At 44.3% G+C, this 26,611-nt stretch overlaps 2 protein-coding genes across 7 annotated transcripts in view; one reads left to right on the top strand and one right to left on the bottom strand.

The window, feature by feature from the left end:
• The window catches only part of GLT1D1 (glycosyltransferase 1 domain containing 1), a 147,047-nt gene extending 131,098 nt beyond the window's left edge, over positions 1 to 15,949 (bottom strand). For 2 of the 5 annotated variants that reach the window (XM_061603513.1, XM_061603512.1), the window contains exons 1-5: positions 15,793 to 15,949; positions 15,218 to 15,394; positions 8,756 to 8,904; positions 6,718 to 6,823; positions 1,562 to 1,613 (exon numbers count right to left, since the gene is read on the bottom strand). In XM_061603513.1, the coding sequence (XP_061459497.1) occupies positions 1,562 to 1,613; positions 6,718 to 6,823; positions 8,756 to 8,904; positions 15,218 to 15,285 (375 nt within the window). In that variant the 5' untranslated portion in view covers positions 15,286 to 15,394; positions 15,793 to 15,949. The remainder of the gene's footprint in view (positions 1 to 1,561; positions 1,614 to 6,717; positions 6,824 to 8,755; positions 8,905 to 15,217; positions 15,395 to 15,792) is intronic. The other 3 variants (XM_061603514.1, XM_061603511.1, XM_061603515.1) reach the window with 3 other exon arrangements.
• Positions 15,950 to 20,561: 4,612 nt separating this feature from the next.
• SLC15A4 (solute carrier family 15 member 4) overlaps positions 20,562 to 26,611 on the top strand; it is a 79,331-nt gene continuing 73,281 nt past the window's right edge. For both annotated transcript variants that reach the window (XR_009759639.1, XM_061602796.1), the window contains exon 1: positions 20,562 to 21,777. Coding sequence is in view for 1 of the 2 variants with exons in the window: in XM_061602796.1 (XP_061458780.1) it covers positions 21,196 to 21,777 (582 nt within the window). In the remaining variant the exon portion in view is untranslated. The remainder of the gene's footprint in view (positions 21,778 to 26,611) is intronic.

The raw sequence follows: 26,611 nt of genomic DNA, 5'->3' as shown, positions 1-26,611 counted from the left end.
TAACGCCAATCTTCAAAAAGGGATCCAGAGGGGATCCCGGAAATTACAGGCCAGTTAGCTTAACTTCTGTCCCTGGAAAACTGGTAGAAAGTATTATTAAAGCTAGATTAACCAAGCACATAGAAGAACAAGCCTTGCTGAAGCAGAGCCAGCATGGCTTCTGCAAGGGAAAGTCCTGTCTCAGTAACCTATTAGAATTATTTGAGAGTGTCAACAAGCATATAGATAGAGGTGATCCAGTGGACATAGTGTACTTAGACTTTCAAAAAGCGTTTGACAAGGTACCTCACCAAAGGCTTCTGAGGAAGCTTAGCAGTCATGGAATAAGAGGAGAGGTCCTCTTGTGGATAAGGAATTGGTTAAGAAGCAGAAAGCAGAGAGTAGGAATAAACGGACAGTTCTCCCAATGGAGGGCTGTAGAAAGTGGAGTCCCTCAAGGATCGGTATTGGGACCTGTACTTTTCAACTTGTTCATTAATGACCTAGAATTAGGAGTGAGCAGTGAAGTGGCCAAGTTTGCTGACGACACTAAATTGTTCAGGGTTGTTAAAACAAAAAGGGATTGTGAAGAGCTCCAAAAAGACCTCTCCAAACTGAGGGAATGGGCGGAAAAATGGCAAATGCAATTCAATATAAACAAGTGTAAAATTATGCATATTGGAGCAAAAAATCTGAATTTCACATATACGCTCATGGGGTCTGAACTGGCGGTGACCGACCAGGAGAGAGACCTCGGGGTTGTAGTGGACAGCACGATGAAAATGTCGACCCAGTGTGCGGCAGCTGTGAAAAAGGCAAATTCCATGCTAGCAATAATTAGGAAAGGTATTGAAAATAAAACAGCCGATATCATCATGCCGTTGTATAAATCTATGGTGCGGCCACATTTGGAATACTGTGTACAGTTCTGGTCGCCTCATCTCAAAAAGGATATTATAGAGTTGGAAAAGGTTCAGAAGAGGGCAACCAGAATGATCAAGGGGATGGAGCGACTCCCTTACGAGGAAAGGTTGCAGCATTTGGGGCTTTTTAGTTTAGAGAAAAGGCGGGTCAGAGGAGACATGATAGAAGTGTATAAAATTATGCATGGCATTGAGAAAGTGGAGAGAGAAAAGTTCTTCTCCCTCTCTCATAATACTAGAACTCGTGGACATTCAAAGAAGCTGAATGTTGGAAGATTCAGGACAGACAAAAGGAAGTACTTCTTTACTCAGCGCATAGTTAAACTATGGAATTTGCTCCCACAAGATGCAGTAATGGCCACCAGCTTGGATGGCTTTAAAAGAAGATTAGACAAATTCATGGAGGACAGGGCTATCAATGGCTACTAGCCATGATGGCTGTGCTCTGCCACCCTAGTCAGAGGCAACATGCTTCTGAAAACCAGTTGCCGGAAGCCTCAGGAGGGGAGAGTGTTCCTGCACTCGGGTCCTGCTTGCGGACTTCCCCCAGGCACCTGGTTGGCCACTGTGAGAACAGGATGCTGGACTAGATGGGCCACTGGCCTGATCCAGCAGGCTCTTCTTATGTTCTTATGTTCTTAAACGCCATCATTACATACCCAGTATGTTGTGGCCGTTTCCTTCATTGCCTCTGTGAAAGAGATGGCAAACCTAGAGACATTAAGAACAAAGAGGGGGTAATTAAGAACACAATGTTTTAAACACTTGCATATAGTTTTTTCTTTTCTTCTTTGCCTTCCTTGTTATTACTTACTTTTGAGCCTTCTCTTGTTTTTGTGCTTTGCATAAATGCTGGGGAAGAGCCGCAGCATAGCTCAGCCGCTGATCATCTGCTTTGCATATAGAAAGGTACCAGCTTGGATCCCGGCATCTCCAGGGAGGGCTGGGAGAGACTGCCCTGCTTGAAAGCCTGGAGAGCCACTGCCAGGCAGCATAGACAATACCGAGCTAGATGGACCAGTGGCCTGGCAAGGCAGCTTCCTTGCTCTTATGGGGGAGAGAGCCATAGAGCAGCAGCAGCACAACTGCTTTGGCATTACAGGTAGGACTGGGAGAGACTCCCTTCTAAACTTTTGGAGAGCTGCTGCCTGTCAGCATCAACAATACTGAGCAAGATGGATCAATGGTCCAACTCGGTGTAAGGCAGCTTCCTGTAAGGCAGGGCCGATTCTAAAGGGTGGCCAGGTGGGGCACTGGCCCGACGGCCCCTGAAGCTGCAGGGGGCCCCTCAGCCGCCCCTCCGCTCCCCTTTTGCGATCCACGGCCCCCTCATGCCCCCCACCTACCTGTCTGCTGTCTTTTACCATTGCCCTTAACGAAGATGGCTGCCACAGTTTCCCTAAGGTATTGAAGCCCCTGCCACCATCTTAGTTGATGGCAGAGATGCGCGTGTGTAGCACTCACGAGCGCCATCAACAAAGATGGCGGCAGAGTCGTCATCCCCTTAGGGAAACTGCGGCCGCCATCTTCATTAAGGGCAATGGTAAAAGACAGCAGACAGGTAGGTGGGGGGCATGGGGGGGGCGTGTGCGCACATACGGGGGGCCCAGGGCAAGCTGATGCCCAAGGGCCCTGGCATGCCTGGAGCCGGCCCTGGCCAGGGGTACAGAAACTCAGACCCCTCCAGGCCTCTGTGTCTGGCTTTTGGGACACTCCCGGAGGCTATACCCTCACTGGCCCTGCTTTGCATGCTCCTTGAGTGTTTTTGCCCTGCTGGAAAGCGTCCTTGAATTCTGATCACGACTCTTGCTTGACTGGATGGAGAATACAGAGAGATGCGTGAGACTGTGTATAGAAATTAGCCTCCTGTGCAAAAGTAAAATTTGCATTCATTGCTCAGCCCACTTTTGCCTCTGGCCCTGCCCACCACTAGCATGTGGCCCTTGGAACATTGCCCCGATGGGAATGCGATCCTCTGTATGAAAAAGGTTTCCCACCCAACCTAAATTCTATGTGGTATAATATAATTCATATTATGGGTGTGTGTGCATTTTTTCTAATGGAAATCTTATTGTAACTTCACTACATTTTTATTATTTTATTGGAATTTGTTTTACATTTTCCTAAAAAAGGGAGATGTTGAATCATCCATGTCAAATTTATTCACAAGCCACATTTTCCATGCACCTTTGTTTATGCGCATGCATGTACACACAGGATCTGGTCTACTTGTAGAATATTAAAAAGCCATTAGCATGAACTGTACCAGCTCATACTGTAGGAAGGAGGGTGTCATTTCTGAATACACCTCCTGTTTTTAACGATCTCACTGCAGAGTGAATTCTTGCACCCTGAATCAAAATGCAGTTCCCAATTTCATACATTCAGAAGCCACAGAGGTGAGGAAAGGTGAAGTTCTCCTATTTGGCTGCAGACTTCTTTCAGAAGCTTAATTGTCACAATCGACTCTGCAAAAGCCCAAACCAAATAGCTTGATGAAATAGGTTTATCAAAAATTTAGGAAACAAAGCACTCTCTCTCAGAGCACACACACACAAATACACCCAATTTCTTTTTGGACAAATTCTGTTTTCCATCTATCATGTCCCAGAGTGAGAGGAAAATAGCTGCTCCTGGGTGGTCTGGCAACAGACTGTCAGATTAAAAAATACACCCTCAAGGAGATCTACCATCATTTAAAAGAGTTTGATTAATAATAAATTAAAAACAACATGCTCCTTTATAAAGCTAAATGAGCTTCTGCATTTTTTTTTAATGGAATATGACAGAACATGTTGCAGGTTCGATAAAATGTACAGTTCCACCAGCCATTTTGCACCAGCATCTCACAGCCTGTTATTGGGAAGGGAAGGCTGCAGCCCACTGCACTTTGCATGCAGAAGGTCCAGGCTCAGTCCCGGGCATCTCCAGGTAGAGCTGGGAATGGTACATGCCTGAAAGCCTAGAGAGCTGCTCCCAGTAAGGGTAGACCAGGAGCAGGAAACCTTTTCCAGAGCAAGGGCAGCATCTCCGAATGGGCATCCCTCTGGGGGCCACATGCCAGTACTGGGAGGGGCCAGAGGCAAAAGTGGGCGGCGCAAGGAATGTAAACATTTACCTTCGTACAACAGGCTAGTTTGTGCACACCCCACACTATCCTCCAGCCAGGCAAACAAGAGGAATTCTCAGAGTTGAAGGGCCCATTCTTGCCAGGCAAAACACACTTGGGGAGGATCAGTGAGGGGTGTGTGGCCAAGGAGAGTCCCAAGGGCCAGACAGAAAGGCCTGGAGGGCCACCCCTGATGTAAACCATACTGAGCTTAGATGGACCAGAGGTCTGACATGATAAGAGGCAGCTTCCTATGTCTCTGCTTAGGAAGGGAAGAGAGTATTAGCAATAGCATTAAGGAACCAAAAACATGCAGCCACTGTAAAAGGGGAAGTACCTCTTCCATAGCATTTTTATATTGAAAAGTGTTAAACTTTTACTAAATCTTGAGCCAGGATTTTATGGGTTGTATCCAATGTTAAGTCATACTCAGAGTAGACCCACTGAAAGTGATGAACATGACTAACTTGGGTCCATTGATTTCAATGGATCTGCTCTTGGCTAGATGAAAAATGAAATGAATTGCCTTCAAGTCGATCCCAACTTATGCCAACCCTATGAATAGGGTTTTCATGGTAAGTGGTATTCAGAGGGGGTTGACCATTGCCTCCCTCTGAGGCTAGTCCTCCCCAGCTGGCTAGGGCCTGCTCAGCTTGCCACAGTTGCACAAGCCAGCCCCTTCCTTGTCCACAACTGCCAGCTGGGAGGGAACTGGGCTCCTCGGGACTATGCAGCTTGCCCACAGCTGCACAGGTGGCAGGGCACGTAACTCCTGAGCCACTCACTGTGGGGGTGATCTTTAGCTGGCCCTTGACACCCAGGAGACACAAGCGGGGATTTGAACTCACAGACTCTGGACTCCCAGCCAGGCTCTCCTCCCCACTGTGCTATACTAGCTGTTAGCTAAACACAACCCTGTATTATTAAATGGCCCCACACACACACAAAAAGAGTGCTGACAGTTTGTCAGCTGAATATGAGTCAACAGTGTGATGTGGCTGCAAAAGAAGCAAATGCTATATTAGGCTGCATTAACAAAAGTATAGTTTCCAAATCACATGAAGTATTAGTTCCCCTCTATTCAGCATTGGTTAGGCCTCATCTTGAGTACTGCATCCAGTTCTGGTCTCCACACTTCAAGAAGGATGCAGACAAACTGGAACAGGTTCAGAGGAGGGCAACAAGGATGATCAGGGGACTGGAAACAAAGCCCTATGAAGAGAGACTGAAAGAACTGGGCATGTTTAGCCTGGAGAAGAGAAGACTGAGGGGAGATATGATAGCACTCTTCAAGTACATGAAAGGTTGTCACATAGAGGAGGGCCGGGATCTCTTCTCGATCGTCCCAGAGTGCAGGACACGGAATAATGGGCTCAAGTTGCAGGACGCCAGATTTCGACTGGACATCAGGAAAAACTTCCTAACTGTTAGAGCCATACGACAATGGAACCAATGATCTAGAGAGGTAGTGGGCTCTCTGACACTGGAGGCATTCAAGAGGCAGCTGGACAGCCATCTGTCGGGAATGCTTTGATTTGGATTCCTGCATTGCGCAGGGGGTTGGACTCGATGGCCTTGCAGGCCCCTTCCAACTCTACTATTCTAAGATTCTATGATCTGTACTGCTTTGCATTTGTTGGCCTGAATGCTTGAAGGCAGGGGCAGAGTCACTTCTTTGACCACACTGGCTGAGTGGTTTCTGACTGGTATAGCCAGGGGAGACACTGAAGCTGTGCCCCCGCTAAAGCACAGAACAGGACAACGAGCACACCTTATGGAAGCGAGTTATCAAAATATTTTAATGCCACCTTTTTCAATATTCAAAGTAGCATACTTAGCTATAAAAAATCAAAACTGTGAACCAAAGATATGTATCAATGACACTATTTGAACACAGTAAAACAGGGATGGGTAGAAGGTAGACTGGGATCTACCGGCAGCTGTCTGGGTGTTTTGCACTAGAGTGGCATGGGTTTCTGACTGCCCCACTCTCAGCGGGAAAGCACACCGGGGGAGGGGGAGCCCCGACTGGGTTTTATCACAAAAGGACTCGTGTAAGTTGAAGTTCTGGTAATGATCATGAACTGCTGGGCTGAGCACATGTTCAGAGGAAATCTGTTCCTTAATTCTTAGCATCTGTCCACCTTGCAGAGCCACTATTTCCACTTGGCTCCAGCATCACGCCCCTGAAGTTGAACTCGTCATCAGAGTTCACTGGAAAGAGGGAACGATTGGGAATTGTATCCCTGTGAGGGGGGTCTCCCAACAACTCTCAGCAAATTACAGTTCCCAGGATTCTGTGAAGGAAGCCATGACTGTTTAAAGTGGTATAATAACAATGTGTTAAATGTATTGCATGGATGGGACCTTAGCTGGATATAACCCCATGTAAAATTAACATGCCACCAAGCCTAAATGAATAACTGGCATTATCATATATTCCTCCACTGTTTATCCCTCCTTCCCTTTTCCTCTCCACTTCCAGTGTTGACTGTAATGTCCTCAGAGCAGAGACTTGCCCTCTTGTACTCTGTAAAGCACCATACGCTATTGAAGACACTACACAAATAACAGCATCAAGAAATGTGAATAAAATATCCAAGATGGGGAGGAGGAGGAGAAGGAGGAGGAAGCAGCCACATTTGATAGATTTACTAGATGACTGCCCAAGGATCTTTCTGCCAAGAATCTGGAACTTTCCTCTACCTGGCTTCTTCTAATGCTCTCTCCATCACTTGGGCCTTCTCATCACACTTGGCATCTTCATTAATGTCAGTCCCGCCAAAGATTATTCCAAAAGGAATTCTGCTACCTGCAAAAACAAACAAGCAAAGGTGCAAGATTTTTATTAAAATGAATCAGGTAACTTGTCGAATGACAGTTAAAGTACATGTTACATGCTCCTACTGGCTCAGCAAACTGCTCCCCCCCCCTTCTACAGCAGGCATGGGAACATTTTTGGCTCCACAGGCCAGATCTTTATCAGGGGCAGCCTCCTGGGCCAAATTCTACAGGTGGGCAGGGTGACCCACCTGTCAATCACATTACACCCTCATATGATTGATAGGTGTCTGTCCTCCCCACTCATCAAAACCCCTTGCTTGGGATTCCAAATACCCTACAGCCATTGGCCCTGTTGGCTGTGGCTGATGTAAGCTATAGCCCCAAACATCTGGAGGGCACCAGGTTAATGAAGACTGTGTTCAGGGATGATTTCTCCTGGGTGAAGAAAGCATACAGAAGATGCATGCAAAGTGTCCTCGGGGAAACCAGTTTCAAAAAAGATTTTGCTTTTTCAAAATGGAAAGCAAAGGTGCAAGGTTTTTATTAAGTTGTTTCCCCCTTTATACGTCACTGTTTCAACAGCTCAAAAAGCAGTTCACACAAGATCAGTAAGAAAAGACATGACACAAAGGAAAAAGGGAGGAGGAGAGGGGAGGCAAACTTATAATGCTTCTTGCTTGCCTGGATGAAAGACAGAGGTGTGTGTGCAGAAAGTATCCTACTGTACCAAAGTAAAACTGGCAATTGTCGCTGTGCCCACTTTTGCATCTGGCCCAGCCCACCACTGGCATGCAGCCCCTAAAAGATTGTCTAGAAGGAAATGCAGCCCTTGGACTGAAAAAAGCTCTCAACCCCTGGCCTAAGGCCAGCGATGGGAGTTCACAGGAGTGGTAAGATGGTTTTGTAGTTCCGTATCTTACACTACAAGCCTCCGTGTGCAACTCAAAAACAAGTCTTACCAATTCCATCAGGGCTTACACCTTAGTAAGCTCGCATAGGACTGCAGCCAGAGTCAGGCAGGCTATCGTAGCTGTTGGGAGATCCCTCCCCACCCCATCCCAAACAGTTGTCGCTGTTGGGTATAAGCAAGCTTGCATGCTATCATAGGGAGATGTTCCCTGTAGCCAGATTTGGGGACACCTCTATTCTTGCATTTTGTGTGAAACCTGTTTTCTCATCTCTGATCTGTCTGTGTTTACAGAGAAGGGCAATTCACTTTGCCGCACCACTGCCTTTTAAAGAAAATCGGGCCTGTTGCAACCATCCTGATGCCCCTTTTTTGAAACCAATCAAGCTGGCAATAAACATTACTCTCAATTCTTTTAAGCACTGCAAGGGAGGGAAGACAAATACATTTAAGCAGACAGTTTTACACCTCATTAAGCTAACAAATAGGATCTGCGATGGCCACTAATTAGTAACATGGCTGTTTTTAAATTCTGGATAAATGAGTCCACTTGTTTAAAAAATGAATCAGGTAACTTGTCGAATGACAGTTAAAGTACATGTTACATGCTCCTACTGGCTCAGCAAACCGCTCCGCCCCCCCTTCTACAGCAGGCATGGGAACATTTTTGGCTCCACAGGCCAGATCTTTATCAGGGGCAGCCTCCTGGGCCAAATTCTACAGGTGGGCAGGGTGACCCACCTGTCAATCACATGACACCCTCATATGATTGATAGGTGTCTGTCCTCCCCACTCATCAAAACCCCTTGCTTGGGATTCCAAATACCCTACAGCCATTGGCCATGCTGGCTGCGGCTGATGCAAGCTATAGCCCCAAACATCTGGAGGGCACCAGGTTAATGAAGACTGTGTTCAGGGATGATTTCTCCTGGGTGAAGAAAGCATACAGAAGATGCAATGCAAAGTGTCCTCGGGGAAACCAGTTTCAAAAAAGATTTTGCTTTTTCAAAATGGAAAAACACAACTGTCACACACGCACAGAAATCCTACTACCTTGCAGAAGTCTGCCTGCTTTATAAAGATGAATGCCCAGAGCAGCCTCAATGTTCTCAGAGGAGATGAGATTCAAAACTGTAAATGGCGAGTCACAGCAAAAGATATCCTTGAGGGTACATGTGTGGCCAGTGGCTTCTAGATGATCCCTTTGAACACAGGAGCAAATGGAATAAAATGATTACTATTATTAGTATTAATTATTTGATTTATATCATGCCCTTCCTCCTGAAGGAGTTCAGGGTGGCAGACAGCACAATAATAAAGCATTTTTTAAAAATTAAAAAAATTATCTCAAGCAGTGATCTCAGGATTGCCAGGAACACTGTCTTTCAGCCAGCAAAACCTGGATAAACAGGAATGTTTAATTCCTCCTGAGAGTTAATAGTGATGGAGACAAATGTCCCTCACCAGGGAGGGCATTCTATAAATGGGGAAACGCCACTGAAAAGGCCCTGTCATGGGTCAGCGTCAACTGGGCAGCCCCCCAGCGGCATCCACACCAACAAGGCTTCACCTGCCAATTGTAGGGTTTGAGATGGTTGATACTGGGGAAGATGCCCCTTTAGGTATGCGGGTCCCAAACTTTTAGGCAGATTAATTTTAAATGTTTGCTAAACATTTTTCACTACCCCAAACAGCAGTAACAAGGCTAATTAGCAGGTGTGAGGAACCTTTGGCCTTTCAAATGGCGCTCAACTACAATTCCCATCAGCCCCAGCTAAAGATGCTAGGAGTTGTAGTTCAGCAATATCGGGAGGGCCAAAGGCTCCCCAGCTCTGGTCTTTAGCCTTACGGTCTCATATTTTTTATGCCCTCAGTTTCCCAGCTGAGCCACCAGGTTCAATGGGCCAGTTGCTCTTCCTTACAGGGCTGTTGTGAAGAGATGCTGGGGACAGGGAATTCCATGTACATAAGACACTTTGAGCCCCTATGAGAAATTACATCATTCATGACTTTGCCACAGCCAGGATTTTTTGTTTGTTTTCTTTTCAATTGTTTGCAGAAATTAGTGTAATTGATGATTTATGCTTGAAGTTGCTTCATCCATTATTTATTTATTTATTAAGTTTTTATCCCGTCCTTCCTCGAAGGAGCCTAGGGCAACAAATATCAATAATAGGATAAAATTAAAACTGATAAAAACAGTTTAAAAACAACCTTCTAAAAACACTTAAAAACTTCTTTTAAAAAATCAGTCACCTACTCTCACAGCTAATAGTTTTAGGGTTGCCAGGAACAGATCTTTCAGCCACCAAATGCCTAGGCAAACAGGCAAGTTTTTAGATCCTTCGTAAAACTTAATGATGGAGACTGACAAAACTCACTTGGAAGGGCATTCCACAAATGGGGAACCACCACCGAAAAGGTCTTGTCACTGGTCACCTCCAACTGGGCATTCCCCAGTGGCAGCAACACTACTTGGATAATTTGTTAATTTTAGATAATTTATATGACTTAGATTTATTTATTTATTCTGAAATATGTAGTGCATGCATTCCACCCTCTTAGCCTTAATCTTTCCTATCTTTCATTCAGCTTAGAGGCATTTTATATATACAGCTGAATCAATTCATAGAGCTTTTTCAGAATACTACTGTATGAAATTGTAAGATTGAAGGTCTGAATGCTCACCATCAAATAAAACTCTCCAGACAGCAAGGATTGTAGCCTAACCTTCTACCCTGAGTACAGCATAATAATCTCATGGTTGTAGGATCGAGCCCCACATTGGACAATATCATTTACAGGGAAGGGTCAGAACTCAGCAGTAGAGAATAGGAATGGACTAACATATCAGATTCTCTCCATTTCCTATTTTTTCCAAACTCATATTCAGTTAGTCCCACTCTAGGATGAGTTTGTGATTTTTTTAGAAATTGTGTACGCATGTTCATGTCAAATGACAGAATTTGTTCCCTCAGCAGGTATTGATGGTTACCGACTTGGATAGCTTTAAAAGAGAGTTAAGGTGAATTCATGGCAGATAAGGACATAAATGGCTACTAGCCACAATGGCTATGTTCACCCTGCAATGTCAGAGGAAGTATGCCTCTGAATACCAGTTGCTGGGAACTGCAAATGGGGAGACTGCTGGACTCACTGGCCTGATCCAGCAGGGCTCTCCTTATGTTCTTAACTAATGTTCTTCAACCTCAAATGTGCAACAACAACCATGACTTACAATGGTGCAATTATGAATAATTTACAATAGATCTTGCTGAAGCTAAGCAGGCTCAGGTCTGGTCAGTGCCTGGGTGGGAGACTGCTTGGGGACCATATGTAAGCCGCCTTGGGTTTCAATCATGAAAAGAAAGGTGGGGTATAAATGTAAAAATAAATAAATGATTAACGCTGGCACCTGCTAACTCCCATGCCAATACTTAGTTCTCAGTTTGAATTTAAGTAATGGTGATTTACCTAAAGCCTCCAGGTTTATTTATTTTTTAAAAAAATCATTTTTTCCTGGATCAAGCGAAAAAAGCTCAGGCAGTTTGTATAAATATTTTTCCTCCTTCACTAAACCAATTACTGCAAATCCCTCTCTTGTTCCAACAATAAATCCACAAGCTACAGTTAATGTGAAACTTAACTTTCTAATAATGCATGGGAAAGATATCAAAATAATTATTTTTTAAAACCCCAGTGACTTTGATCAAAAACAAATATGCACGAACAGAACATGCCAAGATTTTCTCTTGATCTCCACGATGTCCAGATTTTTCTGGCACTGCATGTTAAAATGGCCTTGAACCATCTCTTTCTTGTACAAACACAGGACTGAGGGTTCTTGCATACTCTTCTAGTCCATTATCTATACAGACAACTTATATGACAAACATTGTGGTCACCTGAGCTTCCATGGTTTGTGCCAGCAGTTCAGTCTATCTAGAACAGCCTTTCCCAACCAGTGTGCCTCCAGATGTTGTTGGACCACAACTCCCATCAGCCTCAGCCAGCATTGCCAATGGTCAGGAAAGATGGGAATTGTGGTCCAACAACATCTGGAGGCACACTGGTTGGGAAAGGCTGATCTAGAACTACGGTCAAGGTCCCACCAAATAACACACTAAGGTTTAGGGATATCTCAGGAAAAATAATGGGAATTCAACAGTGAAACATGTTTATAAATCATATCATGTTTTTATACATTCATTTCATACATACAAGTACACGTGTATCTGGCTTCAGCCAGTAAATCAGAATCATATAGGTCAGGGTTAGAGTCCTGACTGGTTGCAAGCACATAACAGCATACATAATGCTTACAATAGTCTTAACCAGCAGTTCTCTTATATATTCTATATATTATATATTAGACTTATACTTTGGTATACATTGCAGTATACAGTTAACATATCCTATGAAAGTATAATGTTCTATTACTTGATACATGATACAACTTACATTTTCAAACAAATTAATTTCCCTGAGCATATTTCAATATATTTCTATCTCTTATCTGGAAAGAAATAATCTCACCATCGTGTGCAGCAGACCTCTGGATCTTGGCAGCAGCACGTTGGATCAGTCTGAAAGACTTGTCCAGAATGCAGGAACTTATCTCCCTTTTATCAGAATTCTTATCTCCTTACCATCTGCCTTCTCCCTTTCTGTCTCCTGCCAAAGACAGCAAATGCCTCATCTTGCTGCCTGCCAGGGATGGCAAACTATACCATATTATAACAACTAGTTAGTTTTACCAGAAACAGGTGTTGTCCACACCATATGAGCTTCCTTTTCTGGTTCCTACGTGTCCACAGACAGCTGCAAGCTACATGCCATTATCAGTACATTGGCTGACTGCCCAGAACTAGACCAAGGGAGGGGGGAGCTGAAAAACATATTCCCTTTTGATCTGACTGAAAGCTATGAAGAGGTCTGCATACATTGGCTTAAAACATGCATTGTAAAGACACTCAAAAGTGGCATACAAATACTAATTATTTTATTCAACCTCGCCCCAATAGGCAGAACTTTACCTCACCACTGCATCTTCATACTCGTAGACAGCTATGCCTAAGCATTCCTCCCTGTCAAACAGGTATTAAAGGCAAAAGAGCACCCCAGAAAAGATATGGGGGGGGTCACCTTAACATGTAAGCCGAGAGACACACAATACAATTCAGGTTGCCACTTGATTAAACAAGTCTTGATCAATGCATTGCATGAGTTCTTGTTAATTAATCGTGTTAACAGTTTGCACAAACTCACATGATTTTTTTTTTTAAAGAACCCAATAGATCTGAAGCAAAACACAGGTTTGGTTGGGTGTTAAGTAATAAACGCATGTAACATAACAGGCACCATCTTAGCAAAGGAATTATTTGGATGCAGGAAAAAGAAGGGGAGGGGAACTCCTCTTTTAGAATTGCATTTGCCAAATGCAGGGTTTTTTGTAAGTACTTGTACAGTAGGGCCCCACTCACACGGCGGGTTATGTTCCAGACCCCCGCTGTAAAGCAGAACTCATTGAACAGAACGGCGTGCAACACCCGACAACCGCCGTAAAAGCGGAACAAGCGTCGTATGAGCGGGGCTTTAGTCTAATTGCGTCTAATTGAGACTGCTGCATTAGTGAAGCGCTGTAAAGCAGGGCCCTACTGCATTAAATATTTATCCAGATCCAGGCATGCTTAGAGTATTCCCACTTTAGTCAATGTGACCTAAGCTGGTCATCATGACCAACTTAAGTCCCATGGATTTCCATCAGGTCTGCTCTATTCTAAATATGACTAAGTCTGAATCCAGCCATTATTTGTGATGTACAAGGGATAGGCAACATGTGGCTCTCCGCAAGTTCCATCAGCCCCTCCCAACAAGGGCAACGGTCATGGGAGTCGTAGTACACCAACATTTGGAGAGCCACAGATTCCCCATCCCTGCCTGAAGCACTTGAAGGATGCAGTTAATTGATAAAACCAATAGATATTACAGTTTCTAACCAAACAGCAAAATATTTCAGCTTCTGCCTTCTTCAGCTCTTTGATTCACATTTTACTGTAACAATCTAATGTCTCATATGTATGAATACTGTCTGTGTGTCTATGACAGTAAATAAATATAGATGTATAAACATAGATGTACACACACACATACATAATATAATCTGGATACTGATAGATAAAGATCAGGAGTGGAGAACCCTTTTCAAACCAAGGGCAGCATTCCCTTGAGGAAAACCTTCCAGGGGCCATTTACCAACAGCAGGTGGGGCCCGAAGGCAAAACTGGGTGGAGCAAAATATGCGACTCTTACCTTTGTACAATAAGGTACATCTCAGCCATACAAACCTCAGAGGTTTCTATACACACACACACCTCCATCCATGCTGACAACAGGTATTATCTCTGTTCAAAGGTGCATTCCCACCAGGCAAAAGCACTCAAAGAGGGTCAGTGAAGTCTGTGGCATGACCTGGGGAAAGTCCACAGGACTAGAACCTGAAAGGCCATATTCGGCCCCCAGGCCTGAGGCTCCTCACCCATGACTTAGATATACAAATACATATATATCATATACCCACGCTATCTGCTGCCCAATTATTTATAGCAAACTATTGCAACAGATTTAAACAACTGATTAATTCATTAAACGTTGCCAATGTAAACACATGCACACATATAGTATATATGGAGATGAAGAGTGGCAAATAGCTTCCAGGGCTGCAGTGCTGAGAGCTGACATTGAGCAAGATGCATGATTGGGCTCCCTCTCTAAATCTTCCTACAAACCAAATGTTGCTACTTTATTTAAACAAGTTTTTAAGTGACTTAGGTTTAACTTAGAACAAGAAAGTTTTAAAAGGATGTAAAATAAATGAAAAACGTTTATCAGAATTTTTTTTGCCATGTCTGAATCATATTAATAAATATTGCTGCTTATAGAAAACTTGGATACGCTGAGATTTAGCAACAGACATTATAGCCACTCTCTGGTCTGCTAAGATAACAGAATTTATTTTGTAATGTAAATTAGCAGACACCTTCTGTTTTAACTTTTAAGAAATTGCTGAAAACCTTTCTGTTCTGTCCGGCTTATGCAGGCAATTTCGATTATGGTTTTTTTGCAACTGTTGACCTTTGCTTGTATTATATTTTTAATGTTTTTATTCTATGGTTGTTGGCCTTTTTTAACGTGCTGTAAACCGCTTTGATGTTTCTAATGAAACAGCGGCATACAAATATTTTTTTATAAATAAATTTAAAAAACGTATTGTTTTGTTTTTTCAGTCTAGGCACTCGGGGACTTCCCCCTCCCCTCTCCACAGGCCTCGCTGCTTATCTGACGAGTCTCTGCTTGACTGCAAAAGACACCGTGCCTCTCTCAAAAAGGCTGTAGCCAATGAATGATAAAATGCTGCAGCTCTTAAACGCTGCAGCAAACGTGTGCAAATTCACCTAGCAAACTTCTGCCTGTCTCTGCCTTTAAGCCCCTCCCCAACGCATGGGAGGCACTTACTGGAGTCTCTTCGCGGTGGTACCGTTCCCGGACTGGGCTCGCAGAGCCGCCAGCAGAAGCAGCCGCATAGCCCTGACTGAGTTTAGCCGACAATCTTGCCCTACTTCCGGCAACGTCCATTCGCCTTCTCTCCCTCGTTCCGAGCACCGGAAACTGGCAGACGGCTCTTCTAATTTTCTAAGGGAGGAGAGATCAAGCCTTTCCTTTTCATAGCTCTATGATAACCACCCCCCAAGAAACGGACCCCCCCCCAAACAAGATTCAGGACATGCCGTTCCGCTTCCCACAGCCTAACAACGCTGGGATGTTGGAACATTTGCTTCAGTTTCCTGAAAAGGAGAGGGAGTGTTTTATGGGTTTGCGTTTTAAATTATGGGAAAGATTATCAAAGTGCCATACCTCTGCCCCCTTTTAAAAGTGGCTCTGATACTGATTATTGTTGTTGTTGTTATTAGTCTGCCCTTCCTCCCAAACAACTACTATTATAACTTGTCTATTCCATCCTTCCTCCCAAAGGAGCCCAGGGCAGCAAATAACAAAACAATGAAACAATAAAAACAGTCATATATGCTCACGGAAAATAATTTCAAAGTTGCCAGGAGCAGTCTCTTTCAGCCTGGGTGAACAGGCATGTGTTAAAAATCCCCCAGAATGTTAATCTCAAAGGAGACAGATGCTCCTCATTAGGGAGGATATTCTGTAACTGGGGAACCACCACTAAGAAGGACCTGTCATGGGTCAGTGCCTGCTAACCAGTGGTGGTATCACCAAAAGGGCCTCCCCTGCTGATCATTGCTCCTGAGATGGTTGATATTTGGGACAGAGTATTAGCAAGTGAAAGTTGCCCCCCCCCCCATGAGGATGTGTGTAGGGTTGCCAGGCTCAGGGCCTGAGACTGATCCTGTATCTTTAGGAGAAGAGAAAGTCAGCCAAGTGCAGGTGTTCTTGCAAGACTATAATGAGAAAAACCACAAGGTGGAATTCTCCCTTCCCCCTGCACAACTTCTGTATCTTTAAAAGCTCCTAAATTTACAGGATCAGTCTCAGGTCCTGAGCCTGGCAACCCTAGATGTGCGAGGCAGTGGTGGCTACTGGGCATTGGGACTGATGGGGCAAAAGGCAGGGAGTCCAGCAGTAGGTGGAGCCATAGCCAATGACAGCCAGAGATGACTAATTCTACTTTTGTCCCTGCCTTTCTCCTCTCTGCTGAATTGTTCAAGAACAACACTGAGACTAAAGGAGAGGAAGCTGACAGGCAGGGCCACCCCTGGACTGGCTGTAAGTAGGAAGGCAGGCAAGTGGGGGCTGGCCTCAAGCCGACTGAGATTGGTGGGTCGTTATTCCATTGGCCCAAGTGAACCAGCCACCACTGGGGGGGATGGGGGAGTGTTCCTTGTTTAATGTATGCACCAGACTACTGCTGTATGAAGCACAGGTGCAGGACCAGTAGAGAAAAGGTGGCAATTCTACCCCCATTACACATATAAGGGGTAGATCACTTTATGCATCACCACCCAGCAGGCTTCCCCTTCTTATCCCTTCACAGTCTACTTTGGATGGCAGGTGTTCAACAGGTGAAGCAAAATGCTGCCTTATTTCCCCCCCCACCAAAAAAAAAAAAAAACCAACAACTTGCAGTGGTTAACAAAGCAGAAAACACCATACAATATCTAAAAAGCAATGTCACAAGATATTCTATAGATATTACTTCTCCAGAAACTACTGAACATCCCATTGTTAAATTCATAATTCAAGCAATGGTAAATTGCCATGGAAACATGAGCCCTGGTGAATCAGACCAAAGACATGTAAACTCAACTCAACTTTTTTTAAAAAAAAAAAAAAAACTGTATAAGTAACAAATTGTCCTCATAACTGTAACTCATCTAGGTCAGGTGAATGTTTCCATTTCATGTTCATTACTTTGTGACAGTGTTACATAGTGGTTACAGCAGAGGGAGCTAGGTGACAGTCCCAGGATTCCTAATGAAGCATCTGCTAACCAGAGTTCATTCTATCGTGAAGTTATTCTTGTGGCATTTTTCCTTTCTTTCCTCCATGACCTGTTTTAAACATACTTATCCTCTTATTACATTTTTTTCTAAACAGGATTGCAACATTGTTTGCCATTGCATGACACCCAATCTATATATACACCCAAATTGCTTGAATCATGCATCACTGTCAGTGGTAATTGGAATCCAAAAGGAAGCTGACAGTCCTTTGGAATTCAAAAGAAAGCTGACAGAATTCAAAAGGAAGTTTTTTTTGGGGGGGGATTACAAAGCAATCAAGTACATGTCTACTCAGAAGTAAGCTCCATTGGGTCTTACTCCCAGGTAAGTGTGTATTGGATTGCAGCCTTACATTGCCGTCTTAAACACACTTATCAGGAAGCAAATCCCATTGAACACAGTGGGATGTCCTTTCAGGACCAGGCATGAATCAGATTACATTGTTAGAATGTATTACACAAGACTTCTATAAACACCAAATGCTAACTGGTGCATAAACATCTTAAATAATAACAACTATATAATAATTATTTAGATTTCTTACCCACCCTTCACCATGAAGTCCCAGGTTACAACAATTTAAGAATATAATATTTAAAAAGTTAAAAGAGATTGCATTCAAGAGAATAGTATTGTCTCTGTCCATTTCCTTAATGCATTTTTTTTAAAAAAAACTGAATTATTATATATTAAATATTTTGCCTCACCTTTTGTTTCTCTCACAGTATAATCCTATACAGGTTTACTCAGATGTACGCTTCAATAAGTCTTATGCCAAGGTATGTAATACACAGGATTTCAGTCTCATACTTTTCAGGGAGGAAGTCTCATTGAGCTCAATAGTTTCTTGAGTAGACATATGTAAGATTTTTCTGCATGGCTGCAAACTTTAACAACTTACTAGGCCCTCATAGTAATGAGGAGGAAGACCCAGTGAAGACAGGGAGACTTACTGCTGAGTAAGCATGCATTGTGCTATGGTATATATCTCTTATTCACACTCTTGGCAGCACGCAAGATTAAAACTTGCTATACATGAATTAAGCAAATGCATAGCAATAGATAACACAATCTCTCAAGCATTTAAACAACAACAGCAACTCTGTAACATAGACATTTGTCTTTCCGACCCTGTCTAGTGGGGGTGACACAAATTTCCATAAAGCTGTCCAGGAACTTGCTTGATCTCTTTAAAAGCATCCCACTACTTAAGGTGGAATTTCAAATATCTGATCTCTTTTCCATAGGTGGGGAAAGATGGGGTTTGTCATTGTTAACATTATCTTTTCGAAAGATAATTTAGTCACTATGTCTTTCATCATCTATCACCCCCTCCACTCCACATAGCAAAGCAGAACAATCATGATTGAGCTGTAATCCCTACAACAATCAGATAAGGTAAACCAGTATGAGTGAGTTTATGGCAGAGGGAAGATCTGAACTGGGGACATCCTGTTTTGTAGCTCAGTCTGTTAGCTACTACTGCACTGTACATTAGCTAGGAATAATAATAATAACAATAACAATTATTATTATTATTATTACTATTACACTTATATCCCAACTTTCCTCCAAGGAACTCAAGGTGGCATACAAACATGGTCCTCCCCCTTCTGATTTTATCCTCATAACAACCCTGTGAGGTATGTTAGGCTGAGAAACTATGATCAGTGAACTTCATGGCTGAGCTGGGATTTGAACTCTAGTCTCCTACATCTCAGACTTACACTCTAACCACTACACAACACTGGATAATAAAGCAAGTGGAACCTGCAACAAACCTTTGCAGTGTGGGACACTTCTGTCCAGTGTCCAAGCCAGCCAGCTGCACCTTCTTTCTGGATACTCCATTCCATTCCCCCTCCCAACAGATTTTGTTTTCTTCTCCCTCCATCCATCAGCATTCAGGGACCACTATGTTGGGCTAAGTTCAAGGTGCTAGTTTTGGTGTACAAAGCCCTATACAGTTTGGGACCAGGATACCTGAAAGATCGCCTTACACTTTATATACCCAGTCGATCACTGAGCTCTGCAGGCAAGGGCCTCCTGCAGATACCATCTTATCAGGAGGTCTGTTCAGCACAACATAGGAAGTGGACTTTTAGTGTAGTGGCTGTGGCACATACCCTTTGGAATTCTCTTCCTTTGAATATTAGACAGGCACCATCCCTGTTATCTTTTCGGTGCCTGTTGAAGACCTTCCTCATTCAACAAGCCTTTTAAGTTGAGACCTTATCCCAGTCTGCATCTGTGTTGGAATTGCTTTTTAATGTGTTTTTAAAGCTTTTTTTAAAAAAAGATGTTTTTAAAGATGTTTTGTTTTAATGTTTTTAAGGATGTTTTGTTTTAATATATTTTATTAAAGTCTGTTTTTATTATGTTTTAGAATGTTTTTAGTTTCTTTGTTTGCCACCCTGGGCTCCTACTGGGAGGAAGGGCAGGATATAAATCTAATAAATAAATATGCTTAGCCAACAATGGGGCTGTTTGGAGTTTCAACTCCCCCAAAAGAGGTTTTTGGGGGGTTGTACTTCTTGGGGATTGAGCTGCTGCCAGTCAGTACAGACAACACTAAGCTAGATGGACCAATGGTCTAACTTGCTATAAGGCAGCTTCCTGTGACATCAAAAATAGAGGAAATGAGGTAGGAAAAAATGACACCTCTGATCTCTACCGGAGGACCTCAGTCACAGAATCAGTGGCAAAGAGTATACATTCCTAATTACAGCAAATAAACTGATTTTACAAAACAAACGTAAGAATGTTAGATAAGCTCTGCTGACTCAGACCAAAAGCCTGTCTATCAACCAGATGCCTTTGGGAAGCCTACAAGCAAGAAATAAGTGCAATCCCTCTCTTCCACTATGGTACCCCAGCAACTGGTATTTTCCGAGGATAGTGTCTCCTACTAGCACATCTGAAAGCAAATCATAATACTGTATCTAGGTTTTGTTCTCCCACATGTATCCAACCAGCTATGTTTATTCATAAGTTTACTAATTACATAAATAAATATATACTTTAAAAACATACACACATCTTGGTTTACTTTCAAGAAAAGTGGGACTAGGATTGCGACATTAATTCACGTGACAATGGTAACTCCATTTACAGACTTTGAATTGCCATTTTTAAAAAAAACAAGGGAATGACGCTCCCCCCCCCTCCGTTTATTTGCACCTGCCCTAATTAATTCCGAAGTGTTCTATTTCGCAGCTGCTAACCACGTGAGGGCTGAACCTGGAAGAGCCTCTCTCTCTGAGTGACCGCGAGGCTCGGCCAATCAACGAGCGGAGTCGGAGGAGGCGGGCTTTCTGGGGGGAATCTGGGTATTCCAGCAACCGAGAAGTTGGTCGTTTGCCGCTGTCGACGGAGGGAGGGGAACGAGCAGCTTGGAACGGCCGCCAGTGCGAGGATTCTGTAGGGTCTACGGGGGGGCGGCTGGATCAGCCACGCTTACGAACAGCCCTGGAAGAGAGGCGCTCCTAGTGGGAAGATTCCCGAGTTCAAATCTCGGGTGGGGCAGTTTGGGAGGCAGGGTTGAGCCAGGAGGGCCGGGCAAATGGGGGGCAGCTGATAGCCGGAGGAGTGGGAAATCTAGAAGTTACCCCCCTTAAAAAAAACCTCACCCCCCCTTAAGAGTGAGGCCAAAGACCAAGATGTGTTTGGGGCAGTTTAGGTAGATTTGGGCTTGCAGAGATTGGGAGTGGTTAGGGGGTTCAGATTAAACAGGGTCGAGGAGTAATTAGATCATGGGGGTGAGAGACTCTTGAGAACTGAAGCAGTTAAGAGGGGAGATCTTTTGGGCGGAGGGGGGAGCATAACTGGGAAAAGCAACCCTGTGCAAGGAGAGTTGGCGATTTAAGGCGGGGGCGTTCTGGACTGGGGGAGGCCTTGTGTTTTTATACCATTAGACGGAGTGGGGTGGGATTTGGGTGAAACGTTGAGATTTCTGGGTGCTCCATGGAAGAGGCTGATTTGAGTGAGAGGAGCCCCCTCTTAAGGGGTAACCTTCAACGCCCCACCAGCTCCCCCAGTACTGATGTCTTCCATGGCCGGCGCTTGGCGTGTGCTGCAGTGCTCCTGGCTGAGATGCTGGAGAGAGTAGCCTTCTACGGCATCACTTCCAACCTGGTGCTGTTCCTCAATGGCGTGCCCTACAACTGGGAAGGAGCGCAAGCCAGCCAAGCCTTGCTGCTCTTCATGGGTGTCACTTACCTGGTCTCGCCTTTTGGTGGCTGGCTGGCTGACGCCCTCCTGGGCAAGTTCCCCACCATCTTGGTCAGCATGGCCCTGTACCTGCTGGGCATGCTGGCCTTCCCTGCCATGGCCAGTGCCAGCACCCGGCAGTGGCTCTGTGGAGAGCTGGCTCTGTGGCCCGTCGAGAACTGCTCTTCGTCTTTGGGCTCCAATGCCACTGCGACTCCCTGCCAGCTGGAGGGTGCCACCCGCTACTGCCTCATCGCCACCTTTGTCGGCTTGGTGCTTGTTGGAGTCAGCGTGGGTTCCGTCAAGGCCAACATCACACCCTTCGGAGCTGATCAGGTTGAGTATTGTATCTGCTACTTTAATGGTCATGATGTGGGCGCACCTTACGGCAGGTATGGTGAACCAAATGTGTCCCTCCAAGCCTCTCTGTCTGATGCTTGGGATTCTGCCCAAGCCACACCCCCTGCTGACTTTGTTTTGCTCTTTCAGTGAGTGTTTCTTGCCAGGCTGCTATGCAGCCTTGAACTCTTGTATGCCTGGATGGAGGATAGAGAGGGGTTATGTGTGAGGGAGTGTAGAAACAAGCCTACTGTAGAAAGGTAACATTTGCATTTGTTGCTCCAGCCACTTTCCCCTCTGGCCCACCACTGGCCTGTGGCCCTTGGACGCTCGCAAAGAAGGGAATGTGACTCTTGGGATGAAAAAGGTTCCCCACTGCTGTCTTCCTGTTAAAATGAGGTCACACCTAGCTGTTGGAATTAGCTGCCCAGATGCATTTCCTGACCAAATAATCGCTCTTGGAGTACATACAAAGCTGGGTTATATTGAACTGTGTCATTGGTCCATGTAGCCCAAAACTGCCATCCTCGCAGTGGCTCTTCAAGGTCTTGGATAGGCATAGAAAGGGCCGTAGCTCAGTGGTAGAGCCCATGCTTTGCATGCAGAAGGTTCCATGTTCAACCCTCCTCCCGTGCTGCATCTCCAGGTTGGGCTTCCAGACTTAAGAGTTTCAGAATCAATAAACTGGAAGATCTTTATATCGGGGAGTGGCTGTCAGTATCAGAGCATGTGCTTTGGATGGGGAAAAAGTACTAGATCATTACCATTAATCCAACAGTGTTAGATGGACTGATGGTCTGACTTGGCGTAAGGCAGGTTCCTATACATTTTCAGAGGATGAGGAACAGGACAGGGCAAGTTGGGGCAACCTCCTTGAGGACACCCTAAAGTATTTGCATTTGTTCTGTGGGGGCCAGGACATTGAGAAGACAACTAAAAAGACAATACAGTCTTGCATGATGTAGACTATGGGTGCCTGACCTGTGGCCCTCCCAATGTTTTTGGATTCCAGCTCCCATCTACCCCAGACAGCATGGCCAATGGGTGGGGATAATGGGAGTTGGTCCAACAACATCTGGAGGGCCAAAGGTTTCCCACCCGTGATGTGGAGAAAGTGGTGAGAGGAGAGGTTCCCCCCATTCTCATGATACTAGAACTTGGGGTCCCCCGCATTACAGAGGCCACACTGGCTCAACTAGAAGTTGGAAATTTAGTGATGCTGGTACAATGTGGTGGAACACTCTTCTGGCAGAGATTCGGCAGGCATCCTCGCTTTTGTCTTTCAGGCATCTCTTTAAGACCTGTTTAGGCCAATAGGCCATTGCAGTTGCTTGTTTTTATTGTGCGTTAGCCAGTCATCTTCACACTTATCTGTATTTTTATTTTTAACTTGTGTTTTATGTTTTAAGGCTATACACTGCCCTGACATTTTATATGGCAGCATAGAAATACTTTTTATAATAAACAAAACAGGCTGTAGATTCCAGATAGAAAAGTGAAACGTACTTTAATTCTTTTTTATTGCATTCGCTGGTAGAAGATGTGATGATGTGCTGACAGCACAATCTTATGCATTGCTAGCAAGAAATAAGCTGCATCCATTGCAGTGGGACTTACTCCTAGGTAAACGTGTGGAGGGTTGCAATCTATGCAACCTTTGATTGCTTTTGAGAAACAGGATGCTAGATCAGATGGTCCTTTAGTCTATCTAATCTGTTTGCTATCTTCATGTTCTCATGGTTCCGTGGACATGATTTGAAAGCAATTTCCCTAAACTAATTACTTCTATTACGTGAGACCACTTTTGTTTTTTATCTTGGTCAAATGGTGCAATTTTCAAGCACTTTTCTTCTGTCATAGATTTTCAATGCAAAAGGGAAAATGCATAGAATCATTGAGTTGGAAGGGGCCCATAAGGCCATTGAGTCCAATCCCCTGCTCAACTCAGGAAATGCATGTTGAGCTGGATACCAACCTGGTTGAATCCCAGCCCCAGCCCTTGCAAAATAAATTTCTCCACTTCTTCTTTGAGGATTCCAGCACAGCTAGCAAGTTTCTAAACAGTTTAACACAGCCTTTGTTTAAACTGTTATCTGTGTAGGATGCTCCACATTATACAGTCAAGCTCAATCTGGGCATGTTGTCTGTCTTTTCTTTACTTGTGTCTTCCCTCCCCCCCCCTTACCATTATCTTAGAAGGAATTCAGTGTAAATCAAAACCTTGCTTCTGTTGTTGCAAATGTGAGTCAATAAAACAAAGGCATTGTGTCATTTGTCCTGTTTCTGTGTATGTTGCAAGACTCATGTGACCCCTGACATTTTTAGTAGTTGAAATTGTGGGTGAAAGAGCATGATGGGTTTTTGACTCACACAGAGCTCCTTCCTTAACAGACTGGAGAAACTAGCAACAATTTTGCAAAGCAAAGGGGTTTGTGGGCGTGTATGTGTGTGTGTTTAGATGTAGGAACAAGCTTCTCATGCAAAAGAAGTTCCACTTGAAGGGTTGAGTGAACTTCATGTCAATGTCAAGAATTGAAAGAATGTTACGAGTCAACTCCATGTGCCCAAAGTTTAGACCAGCCTTCCCCAACCTGGGGGCCTCCATATGTTTTGGGCTTTAACTCCTCGCAGCCCCAGCCACCATGGCCAATGGTCAAGGATGGTGAGAACTGTGGCCTGCAACATGTGGAGGGCAACCCATTGGCTACCCCAGTTTAGACTTGTGTTCAATAATGTGGGCCATAACTCAGTGGTATTGCAATTGATTTGCATGCAGAAGGTCCCTGGTTCAATCCCCAGTGGCTCCAGGTAGGGCTGATAATCCTCCCTATCTGAAGTCCTGGAGAGCAACTGCCTATCAGTGTAGACCAGCGTAGATCTTGGTCCATCTTGCTCAGAATGTTCTTACACCTGTGGTTCCCACACTCCCCCTCCCATGCACCACTTGAAAATTGCTGAGAGGGGACCCCTTCATGATTTTTCTGCATGTTATAGCCGTTATAATGCACTGTTCTGGATGTTGTATGATGTTTAAATATATTTTTATTACTACTTTTATTTCTTATACTGTATTTTATTGTATTGCAATCAGCAACAACAGCAACAACCGTTGTTGTTGTCGTTGCAATTAGCATTTGATAGAGTTCAAATTGTAATACAATGTGAGAAATACAAGAAGCAATGAAAATCCAATTAGAACTCAATATGAATATTTAGTGCAGGCATGCCACGGACCATCTAAATGAAGCTCGTGGACCACTGGTGGTCCTTGGCCCACAGTTTGGGAACCCTTCCTGTAGACAATACTGAGCTAGGCAGGCCAATGGTTTGACGTGGTATAAGACAGCCTCCTATGCCCCCTCCCCCCATGGCCTTGGTCAGTATCTCTTTTACACAATGGTATGCCTGTGTAGCGATATCTGAGGCCCTCCCCTCTCTCCATCCTACCAAGTCAACTGTGACTGAGTATGTCTCATTTTAACAACTGCCATGCATTGCACACTCTGTATTGGCAACAGGAAGGCCAAAAGCTTCCTCTCAGTTAATAATAATAATAATAATAATAATTTTATTTATTGGTCGCCTATCTGTCCAGGTTGATGGACACTCTAGGCGACTTACAATAAAAAACAATACATCATATACAATATGCAAAATAAAACACAGTCATAGTCAATTTAAAATCAGTTTCCAATTAAAACATCATAAAACTAACCCTCCCCAATCCCATAGGCCTGCCTGAATAGCCAGGTTTTTAAGGCTCAACGAAAACCTGTCAGGGAGGGAGCATGTCGAAGATCAAGAGGAAGGGAGTTCCAGAGGGTGGGGGCCACAATCGAGAAAGCCCTCTCTCTGGTCCGCACCAGCCTAGCTATTTTAACCGGTGGGACCGAGAGAAGGTCTTGTGAGGCTGATCTTGTCAGGTGGCATAATTGGTGACTCTGGAGGCACTCCTTCAGAAAAACTGGGCCGAAACCGTTTAGGGTTTTAAAGGTCAATACCAACACCTTGAATTGGGCCCGGTAGACAACTGGTAGCCAGTGAAGATCCATTAACACATTTGCCTTCAGTTTTCAAAAAGACCTCTCCAAACTGAGTGAATGGGTGGAAAAATGGCAAATGCATTCAATATAAACAAGTGTAAAGTTGGAAAAGTTTCAGAAGAGGGCAACCAGAATGATCAAGGGGATGGAGTGACTCCCTTACGAGGAAAGGTTGCAGCATTTGGGGCTTTTTAGTTTAGAGAAAAGGCGGGTCAGAGGAGACATGATAGAAGTGTATAAAATTATGCATGGCATTGAGAAAGTGGAGAGAGAAAAGTTTTTCTCCCTCTCTCATAATACTAGAACTCTTGGACATTCAAAGAAGCTGAATGTTGGAAGATTCAGGACAGACAAAAGGAGGTACTTCTTTACTCAGCGCATAGTTAAACTATGGAATTTGCTCCCACAAGATGCAGTAATGGCCACCAGCTTGGATGGCTTTAAAAGAAGATTAGACAAATTCATGGAGGACAGGGCTATCAGTGGCTCAGAGCTTGGAAAAGTTACTTTTTTGAACTACAACTCCCATCAGCCCCAGCCAGCGCCATGCGCTACTAGCATGATGGCTGTGCTCTGCCACCCTAGTCAGAGGCAGCATGCTTCTGAAAACCAGTTGCTGGAAGCCTCAGGAGGGGAGAGTGTTCCTGCACTCGGGTCCTGCTTGCGGACTTCCCCCAGGCACCTGGTTGGCCACTGTGAGAACAGGATGCTGGACTAGATGGGCCACTGGCCTGATCCAGCAGGCTCTTCTTATGTTCTTATGTTCTTAATTCCATACCTTGTGGCAA

The sequence above is a fragment of the Rhineura floridana genome, chromosome 19 (assembly GCF_030035675.1).
Source record: "Rhineura floridana isolate rRhiFlo1 chromosome 19, rRhiFlo1.hap2, whole genome shotgun sequence".
NCBI lineage: Eukaryota > Metazoa > Chordata > Lepidosauria > Squamata > Rhineuridae > Rhineura > Rhineura floridana.
Note: the sequence above shows the minus strand (reverse complement) of the source record. Positions and strands in the feature narration are given on the sequence as shown.